Source organism: Lynx rufus, unplaced genomic scaffold (assembly GCF_022079265.1).
Source record: "Lynx rufus isolate CCGP_SWC_20201006 ecotype Redwood Valley unplaced genomic scaffold, mLynRuf1.p SCAF_3, whole genome shotgun sequence".
Lineage (NCBI taxonomy): Eukaryota > Metazoa > Chordata > Mammalia > Carnivora > Felidae > Lynx > Lynx rufus.
Window position 1 is genome coordinate 160,159,076 of NW_025814845.1, and position 25,557 is coordinate 160,184,632.

At 39.9% G+C, this 25,557-nt stretch overlaps 1 protein-coding gene across 1 annotated transcript in view; it reads left to right on the forward strand.

Annotated features, from left to right (window-relative positions):
• The first annotated feature begins 4,118 nt into the window (after positions 1–4,118).
• Positions 4,119–25,557, forward strand: part of IDO2 (indoleamine 2,3-dioxygenase 2) — a 79,762-nt gene continuing 58,323 nt past the window's right edge. Inside the window, exon 1 of the mRNA XM_047091102.1 lies at positions 4,119–4,456. Within this exon, the coding sequence (XP_046947058.1) occupies positions 4,274–4,456 (183 nt within the window). The 5' untranslated portion in view covers positions 4,119–4,273. The remainder of the gene's footprint in view (positions 4,457–25,557) is intronic.

The following is a 25,557-nucleotide window of genomic DNA, read 5'->3' on the forward strand; positions in this document are numbered from 1 at the left end:
CACATTGTATATCAGGGCTGATATAAAAAATGGAGTCAGCGATTGGAACAGAAAAGGATATAATCAGAATGATAGCAAAGAAAACCAGGAAAAGGTTTTTAAAAAGGATTTCCAGAATGAGGTGAAAAAAACATGAGAAAAATAGCATTTACTGTTGTTTGATAAATGTTTCATTTCTGGTTTCTCATTTTATTTATTCCAAAATGTCTCTTGGATAAATGTTACTATTTTCTGCAGATGTGGAAACAGAGCCTCAGAATTTTAAGCCACCTGTTAAAAAGCCACATAATGGGTAGGTGATAGAGATTCATACTCAGGTAGGCCTAGCTGATTTCACAGTGGGACATTCTGGGCTGAGAGGCAGCTAGTCAGAATTCCAGTCCAATCCTCCCGTGCAAGGATGGATTGTTGATGACAGTTGATAAGTCATTTCACTCCCATAAATGTCAAGCTTTTCACATATTTAATGAGGGTGTTGAACTAGATCTTTTATCCTATAATGTTCCTTTCAGTTCTGATATTTTATTATTCTATGCTTTTATAATGTTATAGTAAATTCTTGAGACGGTATAGAGGGAATGGATGAAAAATAACATGACTAGCATAAACAAAAATAGCTGGGCCATCTGTTCATCTGAAACTGTAGGAGAAAACAAGATGACCAAATGTATAAAGTTTGAGAAATTGCATTTAGAAGGTGTAGGAAACTGAATGTCAAGACTGGTTGAATATTGGGTTGAGGGAAAGTAGATAACTGAAAATGGCTCTCAGGTGTCAGATGGAGCATAAATCAATAAGGATACTTAAAAAAATTTTTTTTTCTAAATAAAATTTATCGTCAAGTTAGCTAGCATACAGTGTACGTAGTGTGCTCTTGGTTTCGGGAGTAGATTCCTATGATTCATCACTTACATACAAGACCCAGTGCTCATCCCAACAAGTGCCCTCCTCATCACCCATCACCTATTTTCCCCTCCCCCACCCCCTTCAACCCTCTGTTTGTTCTCTGTATTTAAGAATCTCTTATGGTTTGCCTCCCTCTCTGTTTGAAACTATTTTATTCCCCTTCCCTTTTCCCATGGTCTTCTGTTAAGTTTCTCAAGTTCCACATATAAGTGAAAACATATGATATCTTTCTCTGACTGACTTATTTCACTTAGCATAATACCCTCCAGTTCCATCCACATTGTTGCAAATAGCAAGATTTCATTCTTTCTCATTGCCAAGTAATATTCCATTGTATATATAAACCATATCTTCTTTATCCATTCATCAGTTGATGAACATTTGGGCTCTTTCCATAATTTGGCTATTGTTGATAGAACTGCTATAAACATTGGGATGCATGTGCCCCTATGAATCAACACTCCTGTATCTGTTGGGTAAATTCTTCGTAGGGCTATTGCTGGGTCATAGGGTAATTCTGTTTTTAATTTTTTGAGGAACCTCCACACTGTTTTCCAGAGTAGCTGTACCAGTTTTCATGCCCCCCCCCCACAGTGCAAGAGGATTCCTCGCCAACATGTGTTGTTTCCTGAGTTGTTAATTTTAGCCACTCTGACTGGTGTGAGGTAACATCTCAGTTTGGTTTTGATTTGTATTTCCCTGATGATGAGTGATGTTGAGCATCTTTTCATGTGTCTGTTGGCCATTTGGATGTCTTCTTAGGAAGTGTCTATTCATGTCTTATGCCTATTTATTCACCAGATTATTTGTTTTTTGGGTGTTGAGTTTGGTAAGTTCTTTATAGATTTTGGATACTAACCCTTTTTCTGAGACGTCATTTGCAAATATCTTCTCCCATTCCGTCAGTTGCCTTTTAGTTTTGCTTGTTGTTTTCTTCACTGTGCAGAAGTTTTATCTTGATGAGGTCCCAATACTTCATTTTTGCTTTTGTTTCCCTTGCCTTTGGAGGTATGTTGAGTAAGAAGTTGCTGCGGTTGAGATGAAAGAAGGTGTTGTCTGCTTTCTCCTAGGGTTTTGATGGTTTCCTGTTTCACATTTAGGTCTTTCACCCATTTTGAGTTTACTTCTGTATATTGTGTAAGAAAGTGGTCCAGTTTCATTATTCTGCATGTTGCTGTACAGTTCTCACAGCACCATTTGCTAAAGATACTGCCTTAATTCCACTGGATACTCTTTCCTGTTTTGTCAAAGATTAGCCAGCCGTACATTTGTGGGTCCATTTCTGGGTTCTCTATTTGATCCCATTTACAATTGCACCAAAACCCATAAAAGACACAAAGAAATGGAAAAACCTTCCATGCTCATGGATTGGAAGAATAAATATGGATAAAATGTTGATACTATCCAAAGCAATCTACACATTCAGTGCAATCCCAATCAAAATTGCCTCCAGCATTCTTCTCAGAGCTAGAACAAACAACCCTAAAATTTGTATAGAACCACAAAAGACCCTGAATAGGCAAAGTAATGTTGAAAAAGGAAACCAAATCTGGAGGCATCATAATCCCAGACTTTAGCCTGTACTTCAAAGCTGTAATCATCAAGACAGTATGGTATTGGCACAAAAACAGGTACATAGACTAATTAGGCTACTTTTGAAAGACAACTTTTAAAGTTGAACCTTCCGTAGGAACTGTTCAATGAATGATCAGAGAACTTCCTGCTCTTAGCTTTTCTATTTATCATAGAGAAAGGGAAGAAGAAGAAGATGTGTTCAGATAAATTAGCTTCCAAATCAATTTATCTACAACTTTTGACCTAAGTTTAGGGTCCATTTGGCAAAAGGTAGAGTCTTCAGAATTTCCATACTGCAGATCTATGGACTGGAACTTATAACCTGGCTCCATAGTAAAGAAAATTCAAACTATAGGAGCACCTGGTGGTTCACTTGGTTAAGCGTCCAACTCTTGATTTCAGTTCAGGTCATGATCTCATGATCGTGAGATTGAGCCCTCAGTCAGGCTCCATCCTGAGTGCGGGGCGTGCTTGGGATTCTCTCTCCCTCTCTTTCTGCACTTCTCTCTCTCTCTCTCTCTCACAATAAATTAATAAACATCTTTTAAAAAAAGGTTCTCTTCTTCTCTCTCTCTGTCCCTCCCCTGTTAGAGAGCACACGTGTGTGCACATGCTGTCTCTCTCTCTCTCTCCTTCTCTCCCTCTCTCTCTCTCTTTCTCAAAAAACAAACAAACTGTAAGAGCACTTTTGACAGCCTGGCAACCTGATCTAGGGAACACAGCAAGGGCTTGGAAATCAAGATACCTCAGCTCTAGGGGCGCCTGGGTGGCTCAGTCGGTTAAGCGTCCGACTTCAGCTCATGTCACGGTCTCGCGGTCCGTGAGTTCGAGCCCCGCGTCGGGCTCTGGGCTGATGGTTCAGAGCCTGGAGCCTGCTTCCGATTCTGTGTCTCCCTCTCTCTCTGCCCCTCCCCCGTTCATGCTCTGTCTCTCTCTGTCTCAAAAATAAATAAAAAACGTTAAAAAAAAAATTTAAGATACCTCAGCTCTAGTCCTCACTCTGCCAATAATTAGTGGAGTGACAATAGACAGGGTTATCTATATGGTGTTCCTCAGTTTACTACTCTGTAAAATCAGTAAAAGTAGTAATTCCTTCATAGGTAAAGTCACCCATTTTAGTAGAAGTTTCTCAAAAGATGGTTGATAAAGGTAGAGGGTTCAATCAAATACTCTGTTCAGACTCCTAAGTTTATTAATATCCACTACTTCATTTGTTAAAAATATATATGTCCTCCTTATTGTGGCTAAAGATTTCAAAAAATGATTAAATGTTATTTCTTAAAGTAAATCAAAGCAGTTGTTTAGAATATGTTGTTCAGACCCCCTCTGAGGTTCTGATATGTATTTAGAGTCTTCCTCTGATCTCCAGTCACCACCAACCACTGAAATATCTGTCTAAAGGTGACTCACTTCCAGTTTTAATCATTCACTCCTTTGGGATAAAGACCCTGTTGTCAAAATTCATTTTGGACAAGATTATTGTCAGGATATTTGGAATCAACCATAACCAAAGTACTAGCTCATTTCCCCTTTTCCAAAGGAGAACAAATTGTCTTTGGACTTAAAACCAATCTTTAAAACCAATTTTCTCTTACTACATGTGTGTAAAAAGAAAGGAGATTTTTTTTTCTTTTGTGATTCTGTTTGCCTGTTTGTTTTAGTCAGCAGTCTCTAATTGTTTACTCAACCTTGTGTCAGAGAAAGTTTATGGCATTCTGGAATTCAACCTCAGACCAAGGTTCTCCTCTGTTGCTGAGACACTGCAGAATTGCAGCAAGAAGATGCCATCCTGATGCTCCCTCAACCTGGGTCTTTGGTATATTTGGAATCGTTGTCACTCAGGACTGGCTTTACTGCAGATACTTCAGACAAAATTATGGAACCTCAAAGTCAGAATTTGAAGACAATACCATTATTATCTTTAGGAAGATTTCATATTTCTGAAGAGTATGGCTTTCTTCTGCCAAATCCTTTGGTAAGTATAGAACCTTGGACCAGGACAGAATAGGTTTCTCATGATGCTGATTTGTTCTCTCTTTTATCTGCTTAATTTATGTGGTCATTAGGGGAGATGCAATATAAATACCTGAGAAAGATGTTACAAATAAATCAACATGGAATTATGAAAAGAGAAAAGTGACAGCTACATACAGCACAGGATAGTTCAAATGGAATGTTTTAATGCCGGTTATTTTTAATAGATTGTCAATCAGTCCAGTAAACTTATTAGCAAATCTGGGTTACCAAGGAAAAGACAGAACTTAGAGATCAAGTAAGGGAGCAAATCAGTTTATCTTCACTTGCTAGTAGGAGTGCAGAAAGAACACAAAAGACCATGGGTACTTTCGGTGTTGGTAGGAAGAATTAGGTATTCACAGACATTGCTGAGAAGAGGAAGAAACCCGTGAGAACTAACAATACCTATTTTTGAATTCTACTGAAGGCACAGCTTATAATCCAATTTTGTTTCATCAGTTAACTCATTTTTTTTTAATGTTTATTTTTGAGAGAGCAAGAGAGATAGAATGTGAGTGGGGGAGGGACAGAGAGAGAAAGAGGGAGGCACAGAATCTGAAGCAGGCTCCAGGCTCCAAGCTGTCAGCACAGATACGGAGCTTGAACCCACAAACTGTGAGATCATGACCTGAGCTGGAGTCAGACACTTAGCCAACTGAACCACCCAGGGGCCCCATCAGTGAACCCTTAACATTGTTTACTCTTTGTGGCTCAAAGCCTATTACGCTAAGACTGTAAGAGTTCTTAGAAGTCACCTGGTCCCACCTTCCTGCTTTTACATTTCAGCTGGCTGAAGTGCACGGGAAGTGGCTTGCCAAAGTCATTTTAGTGTCAAAAGCTGAACTAATACTCAGCACTGCTAACATCTTTTTTCTACTACATCATTGATAAGGGCCCAAACTACTCGGGTGAGAATCTAGGGTTCCAATACTGCGGCTTTTGTGATGACTTAAATAGATCCAATTCTACACCTTCCCTGTAGGCCTAATTCGTCTTTAACTACAATTAAAGAATACTCTGGGATTCAATGAACTTTTATTGAATACCTATTCTAATGCTTATTTATTTTTGATTGTTATTAGAAGAATATAGATGAAGATATCATCTATTCACTCTTCCCAAAAGCTCTCTGTAGAGCTGTTAGTTGAGAGAACAAGTCACAGATCTGCAAGTAACTTGAGCATTAGAAGTAATGACTTCAGGATGTTATGGAGAATAGGGTTGTAGCCCAGTGTACAGATTGCAATCTCTGACTGCAACTAGGGTGACTGTGGATCTGTATTTGCCAGGGACTGAAAGGGTTGTTAAGACGTGAGGCTTTCAGGGCTAAAGCAAGAAAGTCCTGGGCAAACCAGAACATGTCAGTCACTCTGACTTGCACTTACTAAATCTTGTACCCCTGTATAAATCACAAGCATTGCCTGACCCCAGTTTTCACATGTAGTAGGTGAAGATCTGATGCCACTCCCCCTGGATTGTTGTGGAGCATGAGACACTTTAATAAATCCAGCGTAAGGAATAGAAGCAGTTCTTCGAACCCTCATTCCAGTGCTCACTCTGTGTGTAAAACTTGATTTGGGAATATTCCCATTGTCCCTGGTTCACAAGGAAAGAAAAGCCAATAGGCTAACACATTCTTATTGAGGTTAAATATTTACACTGAGCAGAGGAAAAATAATAATATAAAGTATGTAACTTTATAGAGCCATAATGATTGAGCTCCCCTCTTTGTTTCCTTTTTTTATATATAAATAAGAACACTAGATGAGAAACAATAAAAGTTTCTTGTGATTGGTTCTGAGCCAGATCATTTCTGTCTTGTGATTTGGTTAATGCCTACCCCTTAGGAGAAATTTCCATTGCTGAGCTCATTATAAAAAATTCCCTGACAAACTGGGCCAACTTTATAATAGTCCTATGCTAGATTTATGAAAAGTGATTCTGTATTTCAGTTTTATTTTCATTTCCTCTCATTGGTGTGAAATTTTAAACAGCTCTGCTTCTGAGAAGAGGCGAGAGAAGGAAGTTTTCATCAGAATCTGCCCTGTAGTTGCTTCATTAGGAGGGGTTCTGTCGCAGGTTGCATCAGTCAGCTAGCAGTGTTGATACTGATCACAAATTAGGAAATGTCTGTCAGTGACATTGCCAAGGGCTCAAATAAGTTTTTATTTCCTTTAGTATAAAGGCAAGTAATGGGAAAACTGTTCCTTCATGCCCTCTGGCCCAAAGATGCTCTTTCAGCAAGTTTAGTTGCTTCTATAAATATTTACTTCAAAGTCTTTCTCCAGAAAACAGTCAAGCTAATGAATAAGCAAGCAAATATTGTGGCTTTAGGGGAGGGGCCTAGGTTAGTTTTCAGTGCTTTACCCCACTGTTTGTATCCACTGTCAAACATTTCCAGGGTCTAACGTTTCAGTGTAGAAACTGTATACCTGTCAGACCCATGTCCATAAATATGCCACAAAAATCCTTTGCCAGATCATGGGTCCCGTGCATGTGTATGTGTGTTTGGGTGGGGAGAGGTGGGAAGTAATTTTTCCTTAGATATAAACAATACAAGGAAATCAGTTTGGCAGAAAAACAGGAGTCTATGTACACAATAGATGGAGATCAGATTGGTGTTGAACTAAGATCTCCAATGTCAGGCTTGAGTTTAGATTTCGCACATCTGGAAAATAATATAATGCAACAGGCATTTCAATGTTTTTCCCAAAAGACTGTTAAGTGCAGGGTGGGTTCGAACAGCTGTTGCTGAACTGCACACCAAAATCACTCAGGGAACTTTGAAAAATACTGATGCCAGAACCCCAGCCCAACGGTTAATTCCGAATCTCTAACCTAAATAATTCAGTGCTTGAAAATCATAAAATGCTTCGAGGACAGTGCAGGTTCAGGTTAGAGACAGGGGCCTACACTTGAGAGGCTGGCTATAGGTGTCATGGCTACAAGAAGCTCTGAGTAGAGCTTGGAAGTCATTTATATGCAAAAACAAAGAAAGAGGGAAATTTTAAGTGTGCCATGGAGCAGCAGACAAGGAATGATGCCATGGGTACACTGGGAACTGTATTCTTTATAGCAATCAAGTGGCTACTTAGGAAAAAGAGATAGATATATCCTCTCCTGTAGAAATCCAAAGTCCTTGATAGAAGCAGTGGACTCCATGGGCACCTGGTTGGCTCAGTCGGTTAAGCATCCAACTGTTGGTTTCAGCTCAGGCCATGATCTCATGGGTTGTGAGTTTGAGCCTCGCATTGGGCTCCACACTGACAATATGGAGCCTACTTGGGATTCTCCATCTCTCTGTCTCTCTTTCTCTGCCCCTCCCTTTCTTGTTCTATCTCTCTCTCTAAATAAATAAATAAACTTAAAAAAAAGGGGGGATTTGAGGCAGTGATGGTGATATAGTAGTGATAGAGACAAAGTGATCAGATTTCATAATAGTTAATGTAGATCAATAAAGAAAAACATGTTTGGGGGTAGGGAGGTTGGATGGGGTATGGATTTCTGTGCCAAAATTAAGGCACTAAGAAGGTGAGTAAAGCCAAAGGAGAAATGTGCAGACAGAGATAAGGAAATAACCAAGACAGTCATCTGGAAACCGGAATTTAAACAATGAAACCACTTAGAGTTTTCTCACGCAGGACATCTCTGCTGTAGAGAAACATGACACAACATGAGATGAGCTGATGGACCCTAAGAAAGAATGAAAAGATTGGCCATGGGAAAATACAAATCTGCTAATTTCATTCAAATTGAGGCTCAGGGCATTTATTTGTTTCCCAGGTCTGCTGTAACAAAAGTACCACAGTTTTGGTGACTTAAAACAATAGAAATGTATTCTTGCGGAGAGCTAAAGAGTAGAAGTCTGAATTCAGGGTGTTGGCAGGCTCAGTTTCCCTCCAATCATTCTACAGGAGGATCCCCACTGTCCTCTCCCTTCTTCCTGGGTTTCCAGCCATTCCATTTTCATGGCAGAATAACTCCAATCTTTGGGTCCATCTTTAGGTGGCCTTCTTTGTGGCTGTGTCTTCTTCCTCTTGTCTATGTCTTCTCTTATAAGGACACTTGTTATTGGAGCCACCCTAATCTAAGATGATCTCATCTTGCAATCAGTCATTAACCAAAAAAGACCCTTTTTTCCAAATGGGGTCACATTCAGTTTCCAAGGAGATCTCCCTTCCTTTCTCTCTGTCTCTGTCTCTGTCTCTCTGTCTCTTTTTTCTTTCTTGCCTTTTGGAGGAGGCATACATTAAATACACCATGGGGAGTGAGATGAAAAGATAGAATGTTAGAAGGAGGGAGGGGCCTGAGCAACCAGAACTACAATTGCCCTAAGATTCCCAAATCTGACCACACAAGCATGGGAGGGTGAAGACAATGAAAAGCAGAGTCCAAGATATCAAAATATCAATGGGTCATAGGGACAGTTAAATATCACTGACCAGTTTTGTCAGCATAACGTTAGCTCATATTCACCAGTATGACCTTGATATTCTGAAGAAAAGGCAATCCTCTGCTGTAAAATTGTAGGTATGAGGTCAGAGGGAAGTTAGAATATGAAAAAACATTGTATGGGCAGTAATTATATGACCAGAGCTACATGGGAAAGGAGACTCTTCTACATGAATTTAAAAGGATATGCTACAGGGGCGCCTGGGTGTCTCAGTCGGTTGAGCGTGTGACTTCGGCTCAGGTCATGATCTCGCAGTCTGTGAGTTCCAGCCCCACATCGGGCTCTGTGCTGACAGCTCAGAGCCTGGAGCCTGCTTCAGATTCTGTGTCTCTGTCTCTCTCTGCCCCTTCCCTGCTCATGCTCTGTCTCTGTCTGTCTCAAAAACAAATACAAAAACATTAAAATAAATAAATAAATGGATATGCTACCATCATGTTTTGAAACTGTGGCCTTTGCAGTAGGAAATAGGGAGGAGGAGCAAGGACATACTTTTCAAAAATTCAATTTTGTGTTTTTATTCTCTGACTAGAAATAAAAAACAAAAAATTTATGTTGTGATGATAATTTACAATTGAAAGATATTTCCATAAAATCAGATTTCAGTTTCTTTCTTCATTTTTTCCAATGAAGTCTTTGTATCCTCAGGAAGTTATTCTTTGGGGTTCATGATATTTCTTAATATTCTTCTTCTTCTTCTTCTTCTTCTTCTTCTTCTTCTTCTTCTTCTTCTTCTTTTTTAAGAGAAAGAGAGAGAGTGTGTGCATGTGAATGAGTGGGGGAGGGACAGGAGAGAGAGAGAGAATCCTTTGCAGGGTCCACACTAAGCAGGCTCAATCAAGAGTCAGATGCTCAACTGACTGAGCCACCCAGGTGCCCTGTGATGTCTCTTCTCTTAAGAAAATTCTAGTTAAGAAATAGTGCATAGTCAATAAGACAAATTCTGATTAATGGCATAGGCAGATTCGACAATAGTCATACTGATTTGAGTTTGAATTCCAGCTGAAATTCTTATCAGTATTAAACCTAACAAGTTATATTTAATCTCTTTGAACCTTATTTTCCCTATGTGAGGATAACACTTTATGGGTATGCTACAAGGATCAAAGTAAGAAATCCATACAAGTTAGATATGACTGCCCCTTATAATTTTGACACTCTGGTTTAAGTCTAGAATTTAATTCTAGACCAGCCTAGGCCATGGTCTTACTGACAACAGGATAAGTTATGACTATATAGCCCAGAATTTCTATTTTTTTCCCATATATGAAATTTATTGTCAAATTGGTTTCCATACAACACCCAGTGCTCATCCCAAAATGTACCCTCCTCAATACCCATCACCCACTCTCTCTTCCCTCTCACCCCCTATCAATCCTCAGTTTGTTCTCAGTTTTTAAGAGTCTCTTATGCTTTGGCTCTCTCCCACTCTAACCTCTTTTTTTTTCCCCTTCCCCTCCCCCATGGGTTTCTGTTAAGTTTCTCAGGATCCACATAAGAGTGTGTTTTCACACTCTTCATATGTTTTCATGGTATCTGTCTTTCTCTGTATGGCTTATTTCACTTAGCATAACACTCTCCAGTTCCATCCATGTTGCTACAAAGGGCCATTTTCATTCTTTCTCATTGCCACGTAGTACTCCATTGTGTATATAAACCACAATTTCTTTATCCATTCATCAGTTGATGGACATTTCGGCTCTTTCCATAATTTGGCTATTGTTGAGAGTGCTGCTATAAACATTGGGGTACAAATGCCCATATGCATCAGCACTCCTGTATCCCTTGGGTAAATTCCTAGCAGTGCTACTGCTGGGTCATAGGGTAGATCTATTTTTAATTTTTTGAGGAAGCTCCACACTGTTTTCCAGAGCGGCTGCACCAGTTTGCATTCCCACCAACAGTGCAAGAGGGTTCCCGTTTCTCCACATCCTTGCCAGCATCTATAGTCTCCTGATTTCTTCATTTTGGCCACTCTGACTGGTGTGAGGTGTTATCTGAGTGTGGTTCTGATTTGTATTTCCCTGATGAGGAGCGACGTTGAACATCTTTTCATGTGCCTGTTGGCCATCCAGATGTCCTCTTTGCACAAATGTCTATTCATGTTTTCTGCCCATTTCTTCACTGGGTTATTTGTTTTTTGGGTGTGGAGTTTGGTGAGCTCTTTATAGATTTTGGATACTAGCCCTTTGTCCGATATGTCATTTGCAAATATCTTTTCCCATTCCATTGGTTGCCTTTTAGTTTTATTGATTGTTTCCTTTGCTGTGCAGAAGCTTTTTATCTTCATGAGGTCCCAGTAGTTCATTTTTGCTTTTAACTCCCTTGCCTTTGGGGATGTATCAAGTAAGGAATTGCTATGGCTGAGGTCAGAGAGGTCTTTTCCTGCTTTCTCCTCTTGGGTTTCGATGGGTTCCTGTCTCACATTCAGGTCCTTTATTCCTTTTGAGTTTATTTTTGTGAATGGTGTGAGAAAGTGGTCTAGTTTCAATCTTCTGCCTGTTGCTGTCCAGTTCTCCCAGCACCATTTGTTAAAGAGACTGTCTTTTTTCCATTGGATGTTCTTTCCTGCTTTGTCAAAGATTAGTTGGCCATACGTTTGTGGGTCTAGTTCTGGGGTTTCTATTCTATTCCATTGGTCTATGTGTCTGTTTTTGTGCCAATACCATGCTGTCTTGATGATTACAGCTTTGTAGTAGAGGCTGAAGTCTGGGATTGTGATGCCTCCTGCTTCGGTCTTCTTCTTCAAAATTACTTTGGCTATTCGGGGCCTTTTGTAGTTCCATTTGAATTTTAGGATTGCTTGTTCTAGCTTCGAGAAGAATGCTGGTGCAATTTTGATTGGGATTGCATTGAATGTGTAGATAGCTTTGGGTAGTATTGGCATTTTGACAATATTTGTTCTTCCAATCTATGAGAATGGAATGTTTTCCATTTCTTTATGTCTTCTTCAATTTCCTTCATAAGCTTTCTGTAGTTTTCAGCATACAGATCTTGTACATCTTTGGTTACATTTATCCCTAGGTATTTTATGCTTCTAGGTGCGATTGTGAATGGGATCAGTTTCTTTATTTGTTTTTCTGTTGCTTCATTATTAGTGTATAAGAATGCAACTGATTTGTGTACATTGATTTTGTATCGTGCGGGTTTGCTGAATTCATGTATCAGTTCTAGCAGACTTTTGATGGAGTCCGTCGGATTTTCCATGTATAATATCATGTCATCTGCAAAAAGTGAAAGCTTAACTTCATCTTTACCAATTTTGATGCCTTTGATTTCCTTTTGTTGTCTGATTGCTGTTGCTAGAACTTCCAACAGTATGTTAAACAACAGAGGTGAGAGTGGACATCCCTGTCATGTTCCAGATCTCAGGTAAAAAGCTCTCAGTTTTTCCCCATTGAGGATGATGTTAGCTGTGGGCTTTTCATAAATGGCTTTTATGATCTTTAAGTATGTTCCTTCTATCCCGACTTTCTCGAGGGTTTTTAAAGAAAGGATGCTGAATTTTGTCAAATGCTTTTTCTGCATAGATTGACAGGATCATATGGTTCTTATCTTTTCTTTTATTAATGTGATGTATCACGTTGATTGATTTGTGAATGTTGAACCAGCCCTGCATCCCAGGAATGAATCCCACTTGATCATGGTGAATAATTCTTTTTATATGCTGTTGAATTCGATTTGCTAGTATCTTATTGAGAATTTTTGCATCCATATTCATCAGGGATATTGGCCTGTAGTTCTCTTTTTTTACTGAGTCTCGGTCTAGTTTAGGAATCAAAGTAATACTGGCTTCATAGAATGAGTCTGGAAGTTTTCCTTCCCTTTCTATTTTTTGAAATAGCTTGAGAAGGATAGGTATTATCTCTGCTTTAAAGGTCTAGTAGAACTCCCCTGGGAAGCCATCTGGTCCAGGACTCTTATTTGTTGGGAGATTTTTGATAACTGATTCAATTTCCTCACTGGTTATGGGTCTGTTCGAGCTTTCTATTTCCTCCTGATTGAGTTTTGGAAGTGTGTGAGTGTTCAGGAATTTGTCCATTTCTTCCAGGTTGTCCAGTTTGATGACATATACTTTTTCATAGTATTCCCTGATAATTGCTTGTATCTCTGAGGGATTGGTTGTAATAATTCCATTTTCATTCATGATTTTACCTATTTGGGTTATCTCCTTTTTCTTTTTGAGAAGCCTGGCTAGAGGTTTATCAATTTAGTTTATTTTTTCAAAACACCAACTCTTGGTTTCATTGATCTGCTCTACAGTTTTTTTTTAGATTCTATATTGTTTATTTCTGCTCTGATCTTTATTATTTCTCTTCTTCTGCTGGGTTTAGGCTGCCTTTGCTGTTCTGCTTCTATTTCCTTTAGGTGTGCTGTTAGATTTTGAATTTGGGATTTTTCTTGTTTCTTGAGATAGGCCTGGATTGCTATGTATTTTCCTCTCAGGACTGCCTTCGCTGCGTCCCAAAGCATTTGGATTGTTGCATTTTCATTTCCGTTTGTTTCCATATATTTTTAAATTTCTTCTCTAATTGCCTGGTTGACCCATTCATTCTTTAGTAGAGTGTTCTTTAACCTCATGTTTTTGGAGGTTTCCATACTTTTTCTGTGGTTGATTTCAAGCTTCATAGCATTGTGGTCTGAAAGTATGCATGGTATAATTTCAATTCTTGTATACTTATGAAGGGCTGTTTTGTGACCCAGTATGTGATCTATCTTGGAGAATGTTCCATGTGCACTTGAGAAGAAAGTATATTCTGTTGCTTTGGGATGCAGAGTTCTAAATATATCTGTCAAGTCCATCTGATCCAATGTATCATTCATGGCCCTTGTTTCCTTATTGACCGTGTGTCTAGATGATCTATCCATTTCTGTAAGTGGAGTGTTAAAGTCCCCTGCAATTACCACATTCTTATCAATAAAGTTGCTTATGTATGTGAGTAATTGTTTTACATATTTGGGGGCTCCTGTATTCGGCGCATAGACATTTATAATTGTTAGCTCTTCCTGATGGATAGACCCTGTAGTTATTATATAATGCCCGTCTTCATCTCTTGTTACAGCCTTTAATTTAAAGTCTAGTTTGTCTGATATAAGTATGGCTACTCCAGCTTTCTTTTGACTTCCAGTAGCATGATAGATAGTTCTCCATCCCCTCACTTTCAATCTGAAGGTGTCCTCAGGTCTAAAATGAGTCTCTTGTAGACAGCAAATAGATGGGTCTTGTTTTTTTATCCATTCTGATACCCTATGTCTTTTGGTTGGTGCATTTAGTCCATTTACGTTCAGTGTTATTATAGAAAGATATGGGTTTAGAGTCATTGTGAGGTCTGTAGGTTTCATGTTTGTAGCGATGTCTCTGGTACTTTGTCTCACGGGATCCCCCTTAGGATCTCTTGTAGGGCTGGTTTAGTGGTGACGAGTTCCTTCAGTTTTTGTTTGTTTGGGAAGACCTTTATCTCTCCTTCTATTCTAAATGACAGACTTGCTGGATAAAGGATTCTCGGCTGCATATTTTTTCTGTTTATCACGTTGAAGATTTCCTGCCATTCCTTTCTGGCCTGCCAAGTTTCAGTAGAGAGATCTGTCATGAGTCTTATCAGTCTCCCTTTATATGTTAGAGCATGTTTATCCCTAGCTGCTTTCAGAATTTTCTCTTTATCCTTGTATTTTGGCAGTTTCACTATGATATGTCGTGCAGAAGATCGATTCAAGTTACGTCTGAAGGGAGTTCTCTGTGCCTCTTGGATTTCAATACCTTTTTCCTTCCCCAGATCAGGGAAGTTCTCAGCTATGAATTCTTTAAGTACACCTTCAGTACCTTTCCCTCTATCTTCCTCATCTGGAATACCAATTATGCGTATATTATTTCTCTTTAGTACATCACTTAGTTCTCTAATTTTCCCCTCCATACTCCTGGATTTTTTTATCTCTCTTTTTCTCAGCTTCCTCTTTTTCCATAATTTTATCTTCTAGTTCCCCTATTCTTTCCTCTGACTCTTCAATCAGAGCCGTCGTCGTTTCCATTTTATTTTGCAACTCATTTACAGCATTTTTTAGCTCCTCCTGGCTGTTCCTTAGTCCCTTGATCTCTGTAGCAAGAGATTCTCTGCTGTGCTCTATTCTGTTTTCAAGCCCAAAGATTAATTTTATGACTATTATTCTAAATTCACTTTCTGTTATATTGTTTAAATCCTTTTTGATCAGTTCGTTAGCTGTCGTTATTTCCTGGAGATTCTTTTGAAGGGAATTCTTCCGTTTTGTCGTTTTGGATAGTCCCTGGAGTGGTGTGGAACTGCGGGGCACTTCCCCTGTGCAGTCTTGAATAACTTGAGTTGGTGGGCGGGGCCACAGTCAGACCTGATGTCTGCCTGCAGCCCACCACTGGGGCCACCATCACACTGGTGTGTACCTTCTCTTCCCCTCTCCTAGGGGCGGGATTCACTGTGGGGTGGTGTGGCCCGTCTGGGCTACTTGCACACTCCCAGGCTTGTGGTGCTGGGGATCTGGCTATTAGCTGGGGTGGATTGGCAAGGTGCAAGGGGGCTGGACGGGCAGGCTCAGCTTGCTTATCCTTTGGTGATCTGCTTCGGGAGGGGCCCTGAGTCACCGGGAGGGAGTCAGACCTGCCACCGCAGGAGGGATGGATCCACCGAAGCACAGCTTGGGTGTTTGTGTGGTGCAAGTAAGTTCTCTGACAAGAACTGGTTCCCTTTGGGATTTTGGCTGGGGGGTGGGTGAGGGAGATGGCGCCGGTGAGGCCTTTGTTCCCTGCCAAGCTGTGCTCTGTCATCCAGGACTCAATCCGGGACTCTCTCCAATTGTCCTCCAGCCTTCCCGCTCTCCGAGCAGAGCTGTTAACTTATAACTTCCCAGATGTTAAGTCCCGCTTGCTGTCCGAACACACTCCGTCTGACCCCTCCACTTTTACAAGCCAGACTCAGAGGCTCTGCTTTGCCGTAGGGCTGCCCCTCTGCCCTGGCTCCCTCCTGCCAGTCTGTGTAGTGCGCACAGCCTCTTCACCCTTCCTACCCTCTTCCGTGGACCTCTTGTCTGCGCTTGGCTCTGGAGAATCTGTTCTGCTAGTCTTCTAGTGGTTTTCTGGGTTATTTAGGCAGGTGTAGATGGAATCTAAGTGATCAGCAGGACATGGTGAGCCTAGCGTCCTCCTACACCTCCATCTTCTTCCTAGGTAGCCCAGAATTTCTCAATCATGACCAATTTGAAATAGAATAATTAATCCCATTTCATACAATAATTATGCCAATATTTAGCAAACTATGTGTCTTAATTTGATTTTGAAACATGATTACCCTGAATATCTTCCAACTACTTTTACTAATATCTTATGGCTTTATTATTGATCATATCTTTCAATTATATACTCAGGTTAATAAGTCCCATAAATTGACAATCCAATGTTTGATATTTTACTTTACATTTATTTTTACTGTTTATGTATTATTAATCTTTAGGAATTGGGGAACTACTGAAGTATGGTGGTTTATCATTAGCCAAAATAAATGATTTTATGAAAAATATATTCTAAGTGTTGTTATTCTATTACTAAATTAATAGAAGCATATTAAATAAATATCAAAAATTTTAAAAATTAGTTATGCTTAATAATATAATTTTAATGCTTGCATCAGATTCCATTTGCATGATATAACACTGAAATTTAAACAACATTGGACATATTGGTCAATTTCAATTTCCTCTCACTATTAATAAAACTGATATGTAAAACTTTTGTGTCTATTCCACGCTTGATATTTTAATTCAAACCAAACCATTTGCCAAAAATTCACTATCTTGTTCCTGAAAATAACTTGTCAGCATTAGCTAAGTTAGAACCCTTTCTCATCATTCTTTCTAACCTCCAACCATTTGTGCTCTCTAGTGTCAAATTAATGACTCTCTGGATTTACTATTCTCTCATTTTTTTTTTGCTAGTATTTTATTCATTGTTTCAATTTAGTGAGTATTTTGTCACTACTTTTTACATTTAAGGGCACTTAGATAGATGCTTAGAATACAATAGGAGACCAAAACAAAAGATTTGAGGACTCTAGATGACTAATTAGCTTAGTACCAATTAAAAGCTATAGTCTGTATTATTTAGTTAGTGTTGATTATGGGAAATGACTATGCTCCCTTTCTAGGTGGAGAGAGGGGCCAGAGAAGGTAAACTGCTTTCTATGGTAGCTGCTATCCATAGCTACTCAGCTTCAGTCTCAAATCTATTTATCTGTTCCTCAACGGGCGGGGGGGGGGGGGGGGAAGAAAAAGAAAAGAAAAGAAAATAGTTATTGAGTTATTGTTAAGTACCATTTCCTTAGAAGGCATTTTAGCCATCATTTACTTATACTTTGATTTATCTTCCAGCAGCTTATGAAAATATTCTCTCCAAACATCTTCTATATTATTTTTCTAGGTTTTCCTAATTCCATGCATAATAATTTTCTTTTATTTTATTAAACAAATTTTTTTAATGTTTATTTATTTTGAGAGAGAGACACAACGTGAGCAGGGGAGTGGAGGAGAGAGAGGGAGACACAGAATCTGAAGCAGGCTCTAGGCTCAGAGCCTTATGTGAGGCTTGAACTCATAAATGGTGAGATCATGACCTGAGCTGAAGTAGGATGCTTAACCAACTGAGACACCCAGGTGCCCCTTGCATAATAATTTTCTAATGTTAAAATATACTTTCAGCAGTGCTCAAAATTGATTGGTCTTGTAACATACTATTGAATCAATTTGATAATATTTTCTTTAAGGATTATCTTTTTGTATTCATAAATAACAGTAGTGTTATTCTTTCAAGGACTACTCCTGAGGTTATATTATCTTCATAAGAGGCACTCCATGCAGGGCACCTGGGTGGCTCAGTAGGTTGAGCATCTGACTTCAGCTCAGGTCAGGATCTCATGGTCAGTGAGTTCGAGCCCCATGTCAGGCTCTGTGCTGACAGCTCAGGGCCTGGAGCCTGCTTCAGATTCTGTGTCTCCCTGTCTCTCTGTCCCTCCCCCACTCATGCTCTGTCTTTCTCTCAAAAATAAGTAAACATTTAAAAGATTTAAAAAAAAAAGATGCATTTGATGCTGTCTCATTTAAAAAATTTTTTTTTAATGTTTATTTATTTCTGAGACAGAGAGAGGCAGAGCATGAGTGGGGGAGGGGCAGAGAGAGAGGGAGACACACAGAATCTGAAGCAGGCTCCAGGCTCTGAGCTGTCAGCACAGAGTCTGACACGGGGCTTGAACTCACAAACTGTGAGATCATGACCCCAACCGAAGTCAGTCGCTCTACCAACTGAACAACACAGACACCCCAATGCTGTCTCATTTTTAATATGCTCTGGAATAGAAAATATATTACAATTCTCAAGACTGAAGAAATTTTATGTAGTAAGTTTTTAATTACATTTTCCATTGTTTCTACACTTCTAGATTTAGAAAATTATCTTTTACAGTTTTCCAAATGGTGATTGAATTCAGATTTTCAAATGTATTAACAAAATACATTTATACCATTCTCCTATATTCATTAAGAGTTGAGTTTTTCTTATTTCCTATTATAATCCCTTTATAATATATAATAATAATATAATAGTAGTAATTACTATTTAGTAAGTATTTGCTTGGTACTTGGCCTGTATTGATCTTAACTACATTTTTCTCACCTGAGCCTCACAATAATATTCACTATTCACAAATAATTCATTTGAGAATGAGTGGATTCAGCTTTATCTCTGAAACATATCTCCTAGCTATCCACCCTACTATAATCCACCATTATTTCCCCCTGTTTCCTTCTGGGTTCTCCCTGCCTCTCCCCCCTCCCCCCCCCACACCTTCTACCTTGTCTCATTTCCACTTTTGCCCAGCTGTATAACACTCTGCACAGCAGTCAGAATGACTTTTTGAAACAAAAATCCAACCACATCATTCTTCTCTTTAAAACTCTCACTGCTCTTTAGAACAAAACCAAATATTTTAATGTAGCCTATGAAGCCCCTCACGCTGCCCACCTATCTCTTCAAAGCCATCTGGTCTTTCTTTCACCTCACTTCACTTTACTGAAATATCATGTGAGTTTCTTTCCATTGAAACTTAAATCTTTTATTTCACTTAAGACCATCTGCTTTAAATTCTAATCTGTCTGATAGTTTACATTCTAATTTTTACAGTAATATTGTCACCTAACTTTGTTGATATTTTCCTGGTTTATTTCTACTCAGACTTTTATTTTTAAACTTTCTGTGTTATTTTCTTTTTTTTTTTTTTTTTTTTTTTTTTTTTTTTATGAAGTTTATTGACAAATTGGTTTCCATACAACACCCAGTGCTCATCCCAAAAGGTGCCCTCCTCAATACCCATCACCCACCCGCCCCTCCCTCCCACCCCCCATCAACCCTCAGTTTGTTCTCAGTTTTTAACAGTCTCTTATGCTTTGGCTCTCTCCCACTCTAACGTCTTTTTTTTTTTTTCTCCCTTCCCCTCCCCCATGGGTTCCTGTTGAGTTTCTCAGGATCCACATAAGAGTGAAACCATATGGTATCTGTCTTTCTCTGTATGGCTTATTTCACTTAGCATCACACTCTCCAGTTCCATCCACGTTGCTACAAAAGGCCATATTTCATTTTTTCTCATTGCCACGTAGTATTCCATTGTGTATATAAACCACAATTTCTTTATCCATTCATCAGTTGATGGACATTTAGGCTCTTTCCATAATTTGGCTATTGTTGAGAGTGCTGCTATGAACATTGGGGTACAAGTGCCCCTATGCATCAGTACTCCTGTATCCCTTGGGTAGATTCCTAGCAGTGCTATTGCTGGGTCATAGGGTAGGTCTATTTTTAATTTTCTGAGGAACCTCCACACTGTTTTCCAGAGCGGCTGCACCAATTTGCATTCCCACCAACAGTGCAAGAGGGTTCCCGTTTCTCCACATCCTCTCCAGCATCTATAGTCTCCTGATTTGTTCATTTTGGCCACTCTGACTGGCGTGAGGTGATACCTGAGTGTGGTTTTGATTTGTATTTCCCTGATAAGGAGCGACGCTGAACATCTTTTCATGTGCCTGTTGGCCATCTGGATGTCTTCTTTAGAGAAGTGTCTATTCATGTTTTCTGCCCATTTCTTCACTGGGTTATTTGTTTTTCGGGTGTGGAGTTTGGTGAGCTCTTTATAGATTTTAGATACTAGCCCTTTGTCCGATATGTCATTTGCAAATATCTTTTCCCATTCCGTTGGTTGTCTTTTAGTTTTGTTGGTTGTTTCCTTTGCTGTGCAGAAGCTTTTTATCTTCATAAGGTCCCAGTAATTCACTTTTGCTTTTAATTCCCTTGCCTTTGGGGATGTGTCGAGTAAGAGATTGCTACGGCTGAGGTCAGAGAGGTCTTTTCCTGCTTTCTCCTCTAAGGTTCTGATGGTTTCCTGTCTCACATTTAGGTCCTTTATCCATTTTGAGTTTATTTTTGTAAATGGTGTGAGAAAGTGGTCTAGTTTCAACCTTCTGCATGTTGCTGTCCAGTTCTCCCAGCACCATTTGTTAAAGAGGCTGTCTTTTTTCCATTGGATGTTCTTTCCTGCTTTGTCAAAGATGAGTTGGCCATATGTTTGTGGGTCTAGTTCTGGGGTTTCTATTCTATTCCATTGGTCTGTGTGTCTGTTTTTGTGCCAATACCATGCTGTCTTGATGATGACAGCTTTGTAGTAGAGGCTGAAGTCTGGGATTGTGATGCCTCCTGCTTTGGTCTTCTTCTTCAAAATTCCTTTGGCTATTCGGGGCCTTTTGTGGTTCCATATGAATTTTAGGATTGCTTGTTCTAGTTTCGAGAAGAATGCTGGTGCAATTTTGATTGGGATTGCATTGAATGTGTAGATAGCTTTGGGTAGTATTGACATTTTGACAATATTTATTTTTCCAATCCATGAGCAGGGAATGTCTTTCCATTTCTTTAAATCTTCTTCAATTACCTTCATAAGCTTTCTATAATTTTCAGCATACAGATCCTTTACATCTTTGGTTAGATTTATTCCTAGGTATTTTATGCTTTTTGGTGCAATTGTGAATGGGATCAGTTTCTTTATTTGTCTTTCTGTTGCTTCATTGTTAGTGTATAAGAATGCAACTGATTTCTGTACATTGATTTTGTATCCTGCAACTTTGCTGAATTCATGTATCAGTTCTAGCAGACTTTTGGTGGAGTCTATCGGATTTTCCATGTATAATATCATGTCATCTGCAAAAAGCGAAAGCTTGACTTCATCTTTGCCAATTTTGATGCCTTTGATTTCCTTTTGTTGTCTGATTGCTGATGCTAGAACTTCCAGCACTATGTTAAATAACAACGGTGAGAGTGGGCATCCCTGTCGTGTTCCTGATCTCAGGGAAAAAGCTCTCAGTTTTTCCCCGTTGAGGATGATGTTAGCTGTGGGCTTTTCATAAATGGCTTTTATGATCTTTAAGTATGTTCCTTCTATCCCGACTTTCTCAAGGGTTTTTATTAAGAAAGGGTGCTGGATTTTATCAAAGGCCTTTTCTGCATCGATTGACAGGATCATATGGTTCTTCTCTTTTTTTTTGTTAATGTGATGTATCACGTTGATTGATTTGCGAATGTTGAACCAGCCCTGCATCCCAGGAATGAATCCCACTTGATCATGGTGAATAATTCTTTTTATATGCTGTTGAATTCGATTTGCTAGTATCTTATTGAGAATTTTGGCATCCATATTCATCAGGGATATTGGCCTGTAGTTCTCTTTTTTTTACTGGGTCTCTGTCTGGTTTAGGAATCAAAGTAATACTGGCTTCATAGAATGAGTCTGGAAGTTTTCCTTCCCTTTCTATTTCTTGGAATAGCTTGAGAAGGATAGGTATTATCTCTGCTTTAAACGTCTGGTAGAACTCCCCTGGGAAGCCATCTGGTCCTGGACTCTTATTTGTTGGGAGATTTTTGATAACCGATTCAATTTCTTCGCTGGTTATGGGTCTGTTCAAGCTTTCTATTTCCTCCTGATTGAGTTTTGGAAGAGTGTGGGTGTTCAGGAATTTGTCCATTTCTTCCAGGTTGTCCAATTTGTTGGCATATAATTTTTCATAGTATTCCCTGATAATTGTTTGTATCTCTGAGGGATTGGTTGTAATAATTCCATTTTCATTCATGATTTTATCTATTTGGGTCATCTCCCTTTTCTTTTTGAGAAGCCTGGCTAGAGGTTTGTCAATTTTGTTTATTTTTTCAAAAAACCAACTCTTGGTTTCGTTGATCTGCTCTACAGTTTTTTTAGATTCTATATTGTTTATTTCTGCTCTGATCTTTATTATTTCTCTTCTTCTGCTGGGTTTAGGCTGCCTTTGCTGTTCTGCTTCTATTTCCTTTAGGTGTGCTGTTAGATTTTGTATTTGGGATTTTTCTTGTTTCTTGAGATAGGCCTGGATTGCGATGTATTTTCCTCTCAGGACTGCCTTCGCTGCGTCCCAAAGCGTTTGGATTGTTGTATTTTCATTTTCGTTTGTTTCCATATATTTTTTGATTTCTTCTCTAATTGCCTGGTTGACCCACTCATTCGTGAGTAGGGTGTTCTTTAACCTCCATGCTTTTGGAGGTTTTCCAGACTTTTTCCTGTGGTTGACTTCAAGCTTCATAGCATTGTGGTCTGAAAGTATGCATGGTATAATTTCAATTCTTGTAAACTTATGAAGGGCTGATTTGTGACCCAGTATATGATCTATCTTGGAGAATGTTCCATGTGCACTCGAGAAGAAAGTATATTCTGTTGCTTTGGGATGCAGAGTTCTAAATATATCTGTCAAGTCCATCTGATCCAGTGTCTCATTCAGGGCCCTTGTTTCTTTATTGACCGTGTGTCTAGATGATCTATCCATTTCTGTAAGTGGGGTGTTAAAGTCCCCAGCAATTACCACATTCTTATCAATAAGGTTGCTTCTGTTTATGAGTAATTGTTTTATATATTTGGGGGCTCCGGTATTCGGCGCATAGACATTTATAATTGTTAGCTCTTCCTGATGGATAGACCCTGTAACTATTATATAATGTCCTTCTTCATCTCTTGTTACAGCCTTTAATTTAAAGTCTAGTTTGTCTGATATAAGTATGGCTACTCCAGCTTTCTTCTGGCTTCCAGTAGCATGATAAATAGTTCTCCATCCCCTCACTCTCAATCTAAAGGTGTCCTCAGGTCTAAAATGAGTCTCTTGTAGACAGCAAATAGATGGGTCTTGTTTTTTTATCCATTCTGATACCCTATGTCTTTTGGTTGGCGCATTTAATCCATTTACATTCAGTGTTATTATAGAAAGATATGGGTTTAGAGTCATTGTGATGTCTGTATGTTTTATGCTTGTAGTGATGTCTCTGGTACTTTGTCTCACAGGGTCCCCCTTAGGATCTCTTGTAGGGCTGGTTTAGTGGTGACAAATTCCTTCAGTTTTTGTTTGTTTGGGAAGACCTTTATCTCTCCTTCTATTCTAAATGACAGACTTGCTGGATAAAGGATTCTTGGCTGCATATTTTTGCTGTCTAGCACCCTGAAAATCTCGTGCCAATTCTTTCTGGCCTGCCAAGTTTCAAAAGAGAGATCAGTCACGAGTCTTATAGGTCTCCCTTTATATGTGAGGGCACGTTTACCCCTTGCTGCTTTCAGAATTTTCTCTTTATCCTTGTATTTTGCCAGTTTCACTATGATATGTCGTGCAGAAGATCGATTCAAGTTACGTCTGAAGGGAGTTCTCTGTGCCTCTTGGATTTCAATGCCTTTTTCCTTCCCCAGTTCAGGGAAGTTCTCAGCTATGATTTCTTCAAGTACCCCTTCAGCACCTTTCCCTCTCTCTTCCTCCTCTGGGATACCAATTATGCGTAAATTATTTCTTTTTAGTGTATCACTTAGTTCTCTAATTTTCCCCTCATACTCCTGGATTTTTTTATCTCTCTTTTTCTCAGCTTCCTCTTTTTCCATAACTTTATCTTCTAGTTCACCTATTCTCTCCTCTGCCTCTTCCATCCGAGCTGTGGCGGTTTGCATTTTGTTTTCCATTTCCTTTAAAGCGTTTTTCAGCTCCTCGTGCCTGTTCATTAGTCCCCTGATGTCTGTAGCAAGAGATTCTCTGCTGTCCTGTATGCTGTTTTCCAGCCCAGCGATTAATTTTATGACTATTATTCTAAATTCACTTTCTGTTATATTATTTAAATCCTTTTTGATCAGCTCATTAGCTGTTGTTATTTCCTGGAGATTCTTCTGGGGGGAATTCTTCCGCTTGGTCATTTTGGATAGTCCCTGGTGTGGTGAGGGCCTGCAGGGCACTTCCCCTGTGCTGTGGTGTATAACTGGAGTTGGTGGGCGGGGCCGCAGTCCGACCTGATGTCTGCCCCCAGCCCACCGCTGGGGCCACAGTCAGACTGGTGTGTGCCTTCTCTTCCCCTCTCCTAGGGGCGGGATTCACTGTGGGGTGGCGTGGCCCGTCTGGGCTACTTGCACACTGCCAGGCTTGTGATGCTGGGGATCTGGCGTATTAGCTGGGGTGGGAAGGCAAGGTGCACGGCGGCAGGGGGGGCAGGCTTAGCTCGCTTCTCCTTAGGTGATCCACTTCAGGAGGGGCCCTGTGCAGCCGGAGGGAGTCAGATCGCTGCCGGAGGTTTGGCTCCGCAGAAGCACAGAGTTGGGTGTTCGCGCGGAGCGAGCAATTTCCCTGGCCGGAGCCGGTTCCCTTTGGGATTTTGGCTGGGGGATGGGCGGGGGAGATGGCGCTGGCGAGCGCCTTTGTTCCCCGCCAAACTGAGCTCTGTCGTCCGGGGGCTCCGCAGCTCACCCTCCCTTTGTCCTCCAGCCTTCCCGCTTTCCGAGCAGAGCTGTTAACTTATGACCTCCCAGACGCTAAGTCGCGCTTGCTGTCGGAACACAGTCCGTCAGGCCCCTCCGCTTTTGCAAGCCGGACTCGGGGGCTCTGCTTGGCCGGCGAGCCGCCCCTCCGCCCCGGCTCCCTCCCGCCAGTCCGTGGAGCGCGCACCGCCTCGCCGCCCTTCCTACCCTCTTCCGTGGGCCTCTCGTCTGCACTTGGGTCCGGTGACTCTGTTCTGCTAATCCTCTGGCGGTTTTCTGGGTTATTTAGGCAGGTGTAGGTGGAATCTAAGTGATCAGCAGGACGCGCGGTGAGCCCAGCGTCCTCCTACGCCGCCATCTTCCTTGGTCCCTTCTGTGTTATTTTCTTAACCAGAAGTTTTAGTTAACCAAAGTGCTAGTCTAACAAAGATTTTATCATTTCTATAAAATGGTTTATTTTAAAAGCCTATTCTATTTCACATTATAAATGTGTTAAGAAAAATTATTCATAATAAAGCAAAAGGATGGCTGTGTATTCATTTAATACCATCCTGGAGCTCTAATAGTCTCACCTAAGTATTATGTAATCATCCAAGGAATGTCCTTTTGTTTGATATGCTACATACTACTGATTATGGCCCAGTCTGTAAAGTTACATATCAATTTGAAGATGTTTGTACAAAAGAAGCTTCTATTGAATTCTGGTGAGTATAAGATATACCCTTAAAGTAATGATTGTACTGCCTTATAGGACAT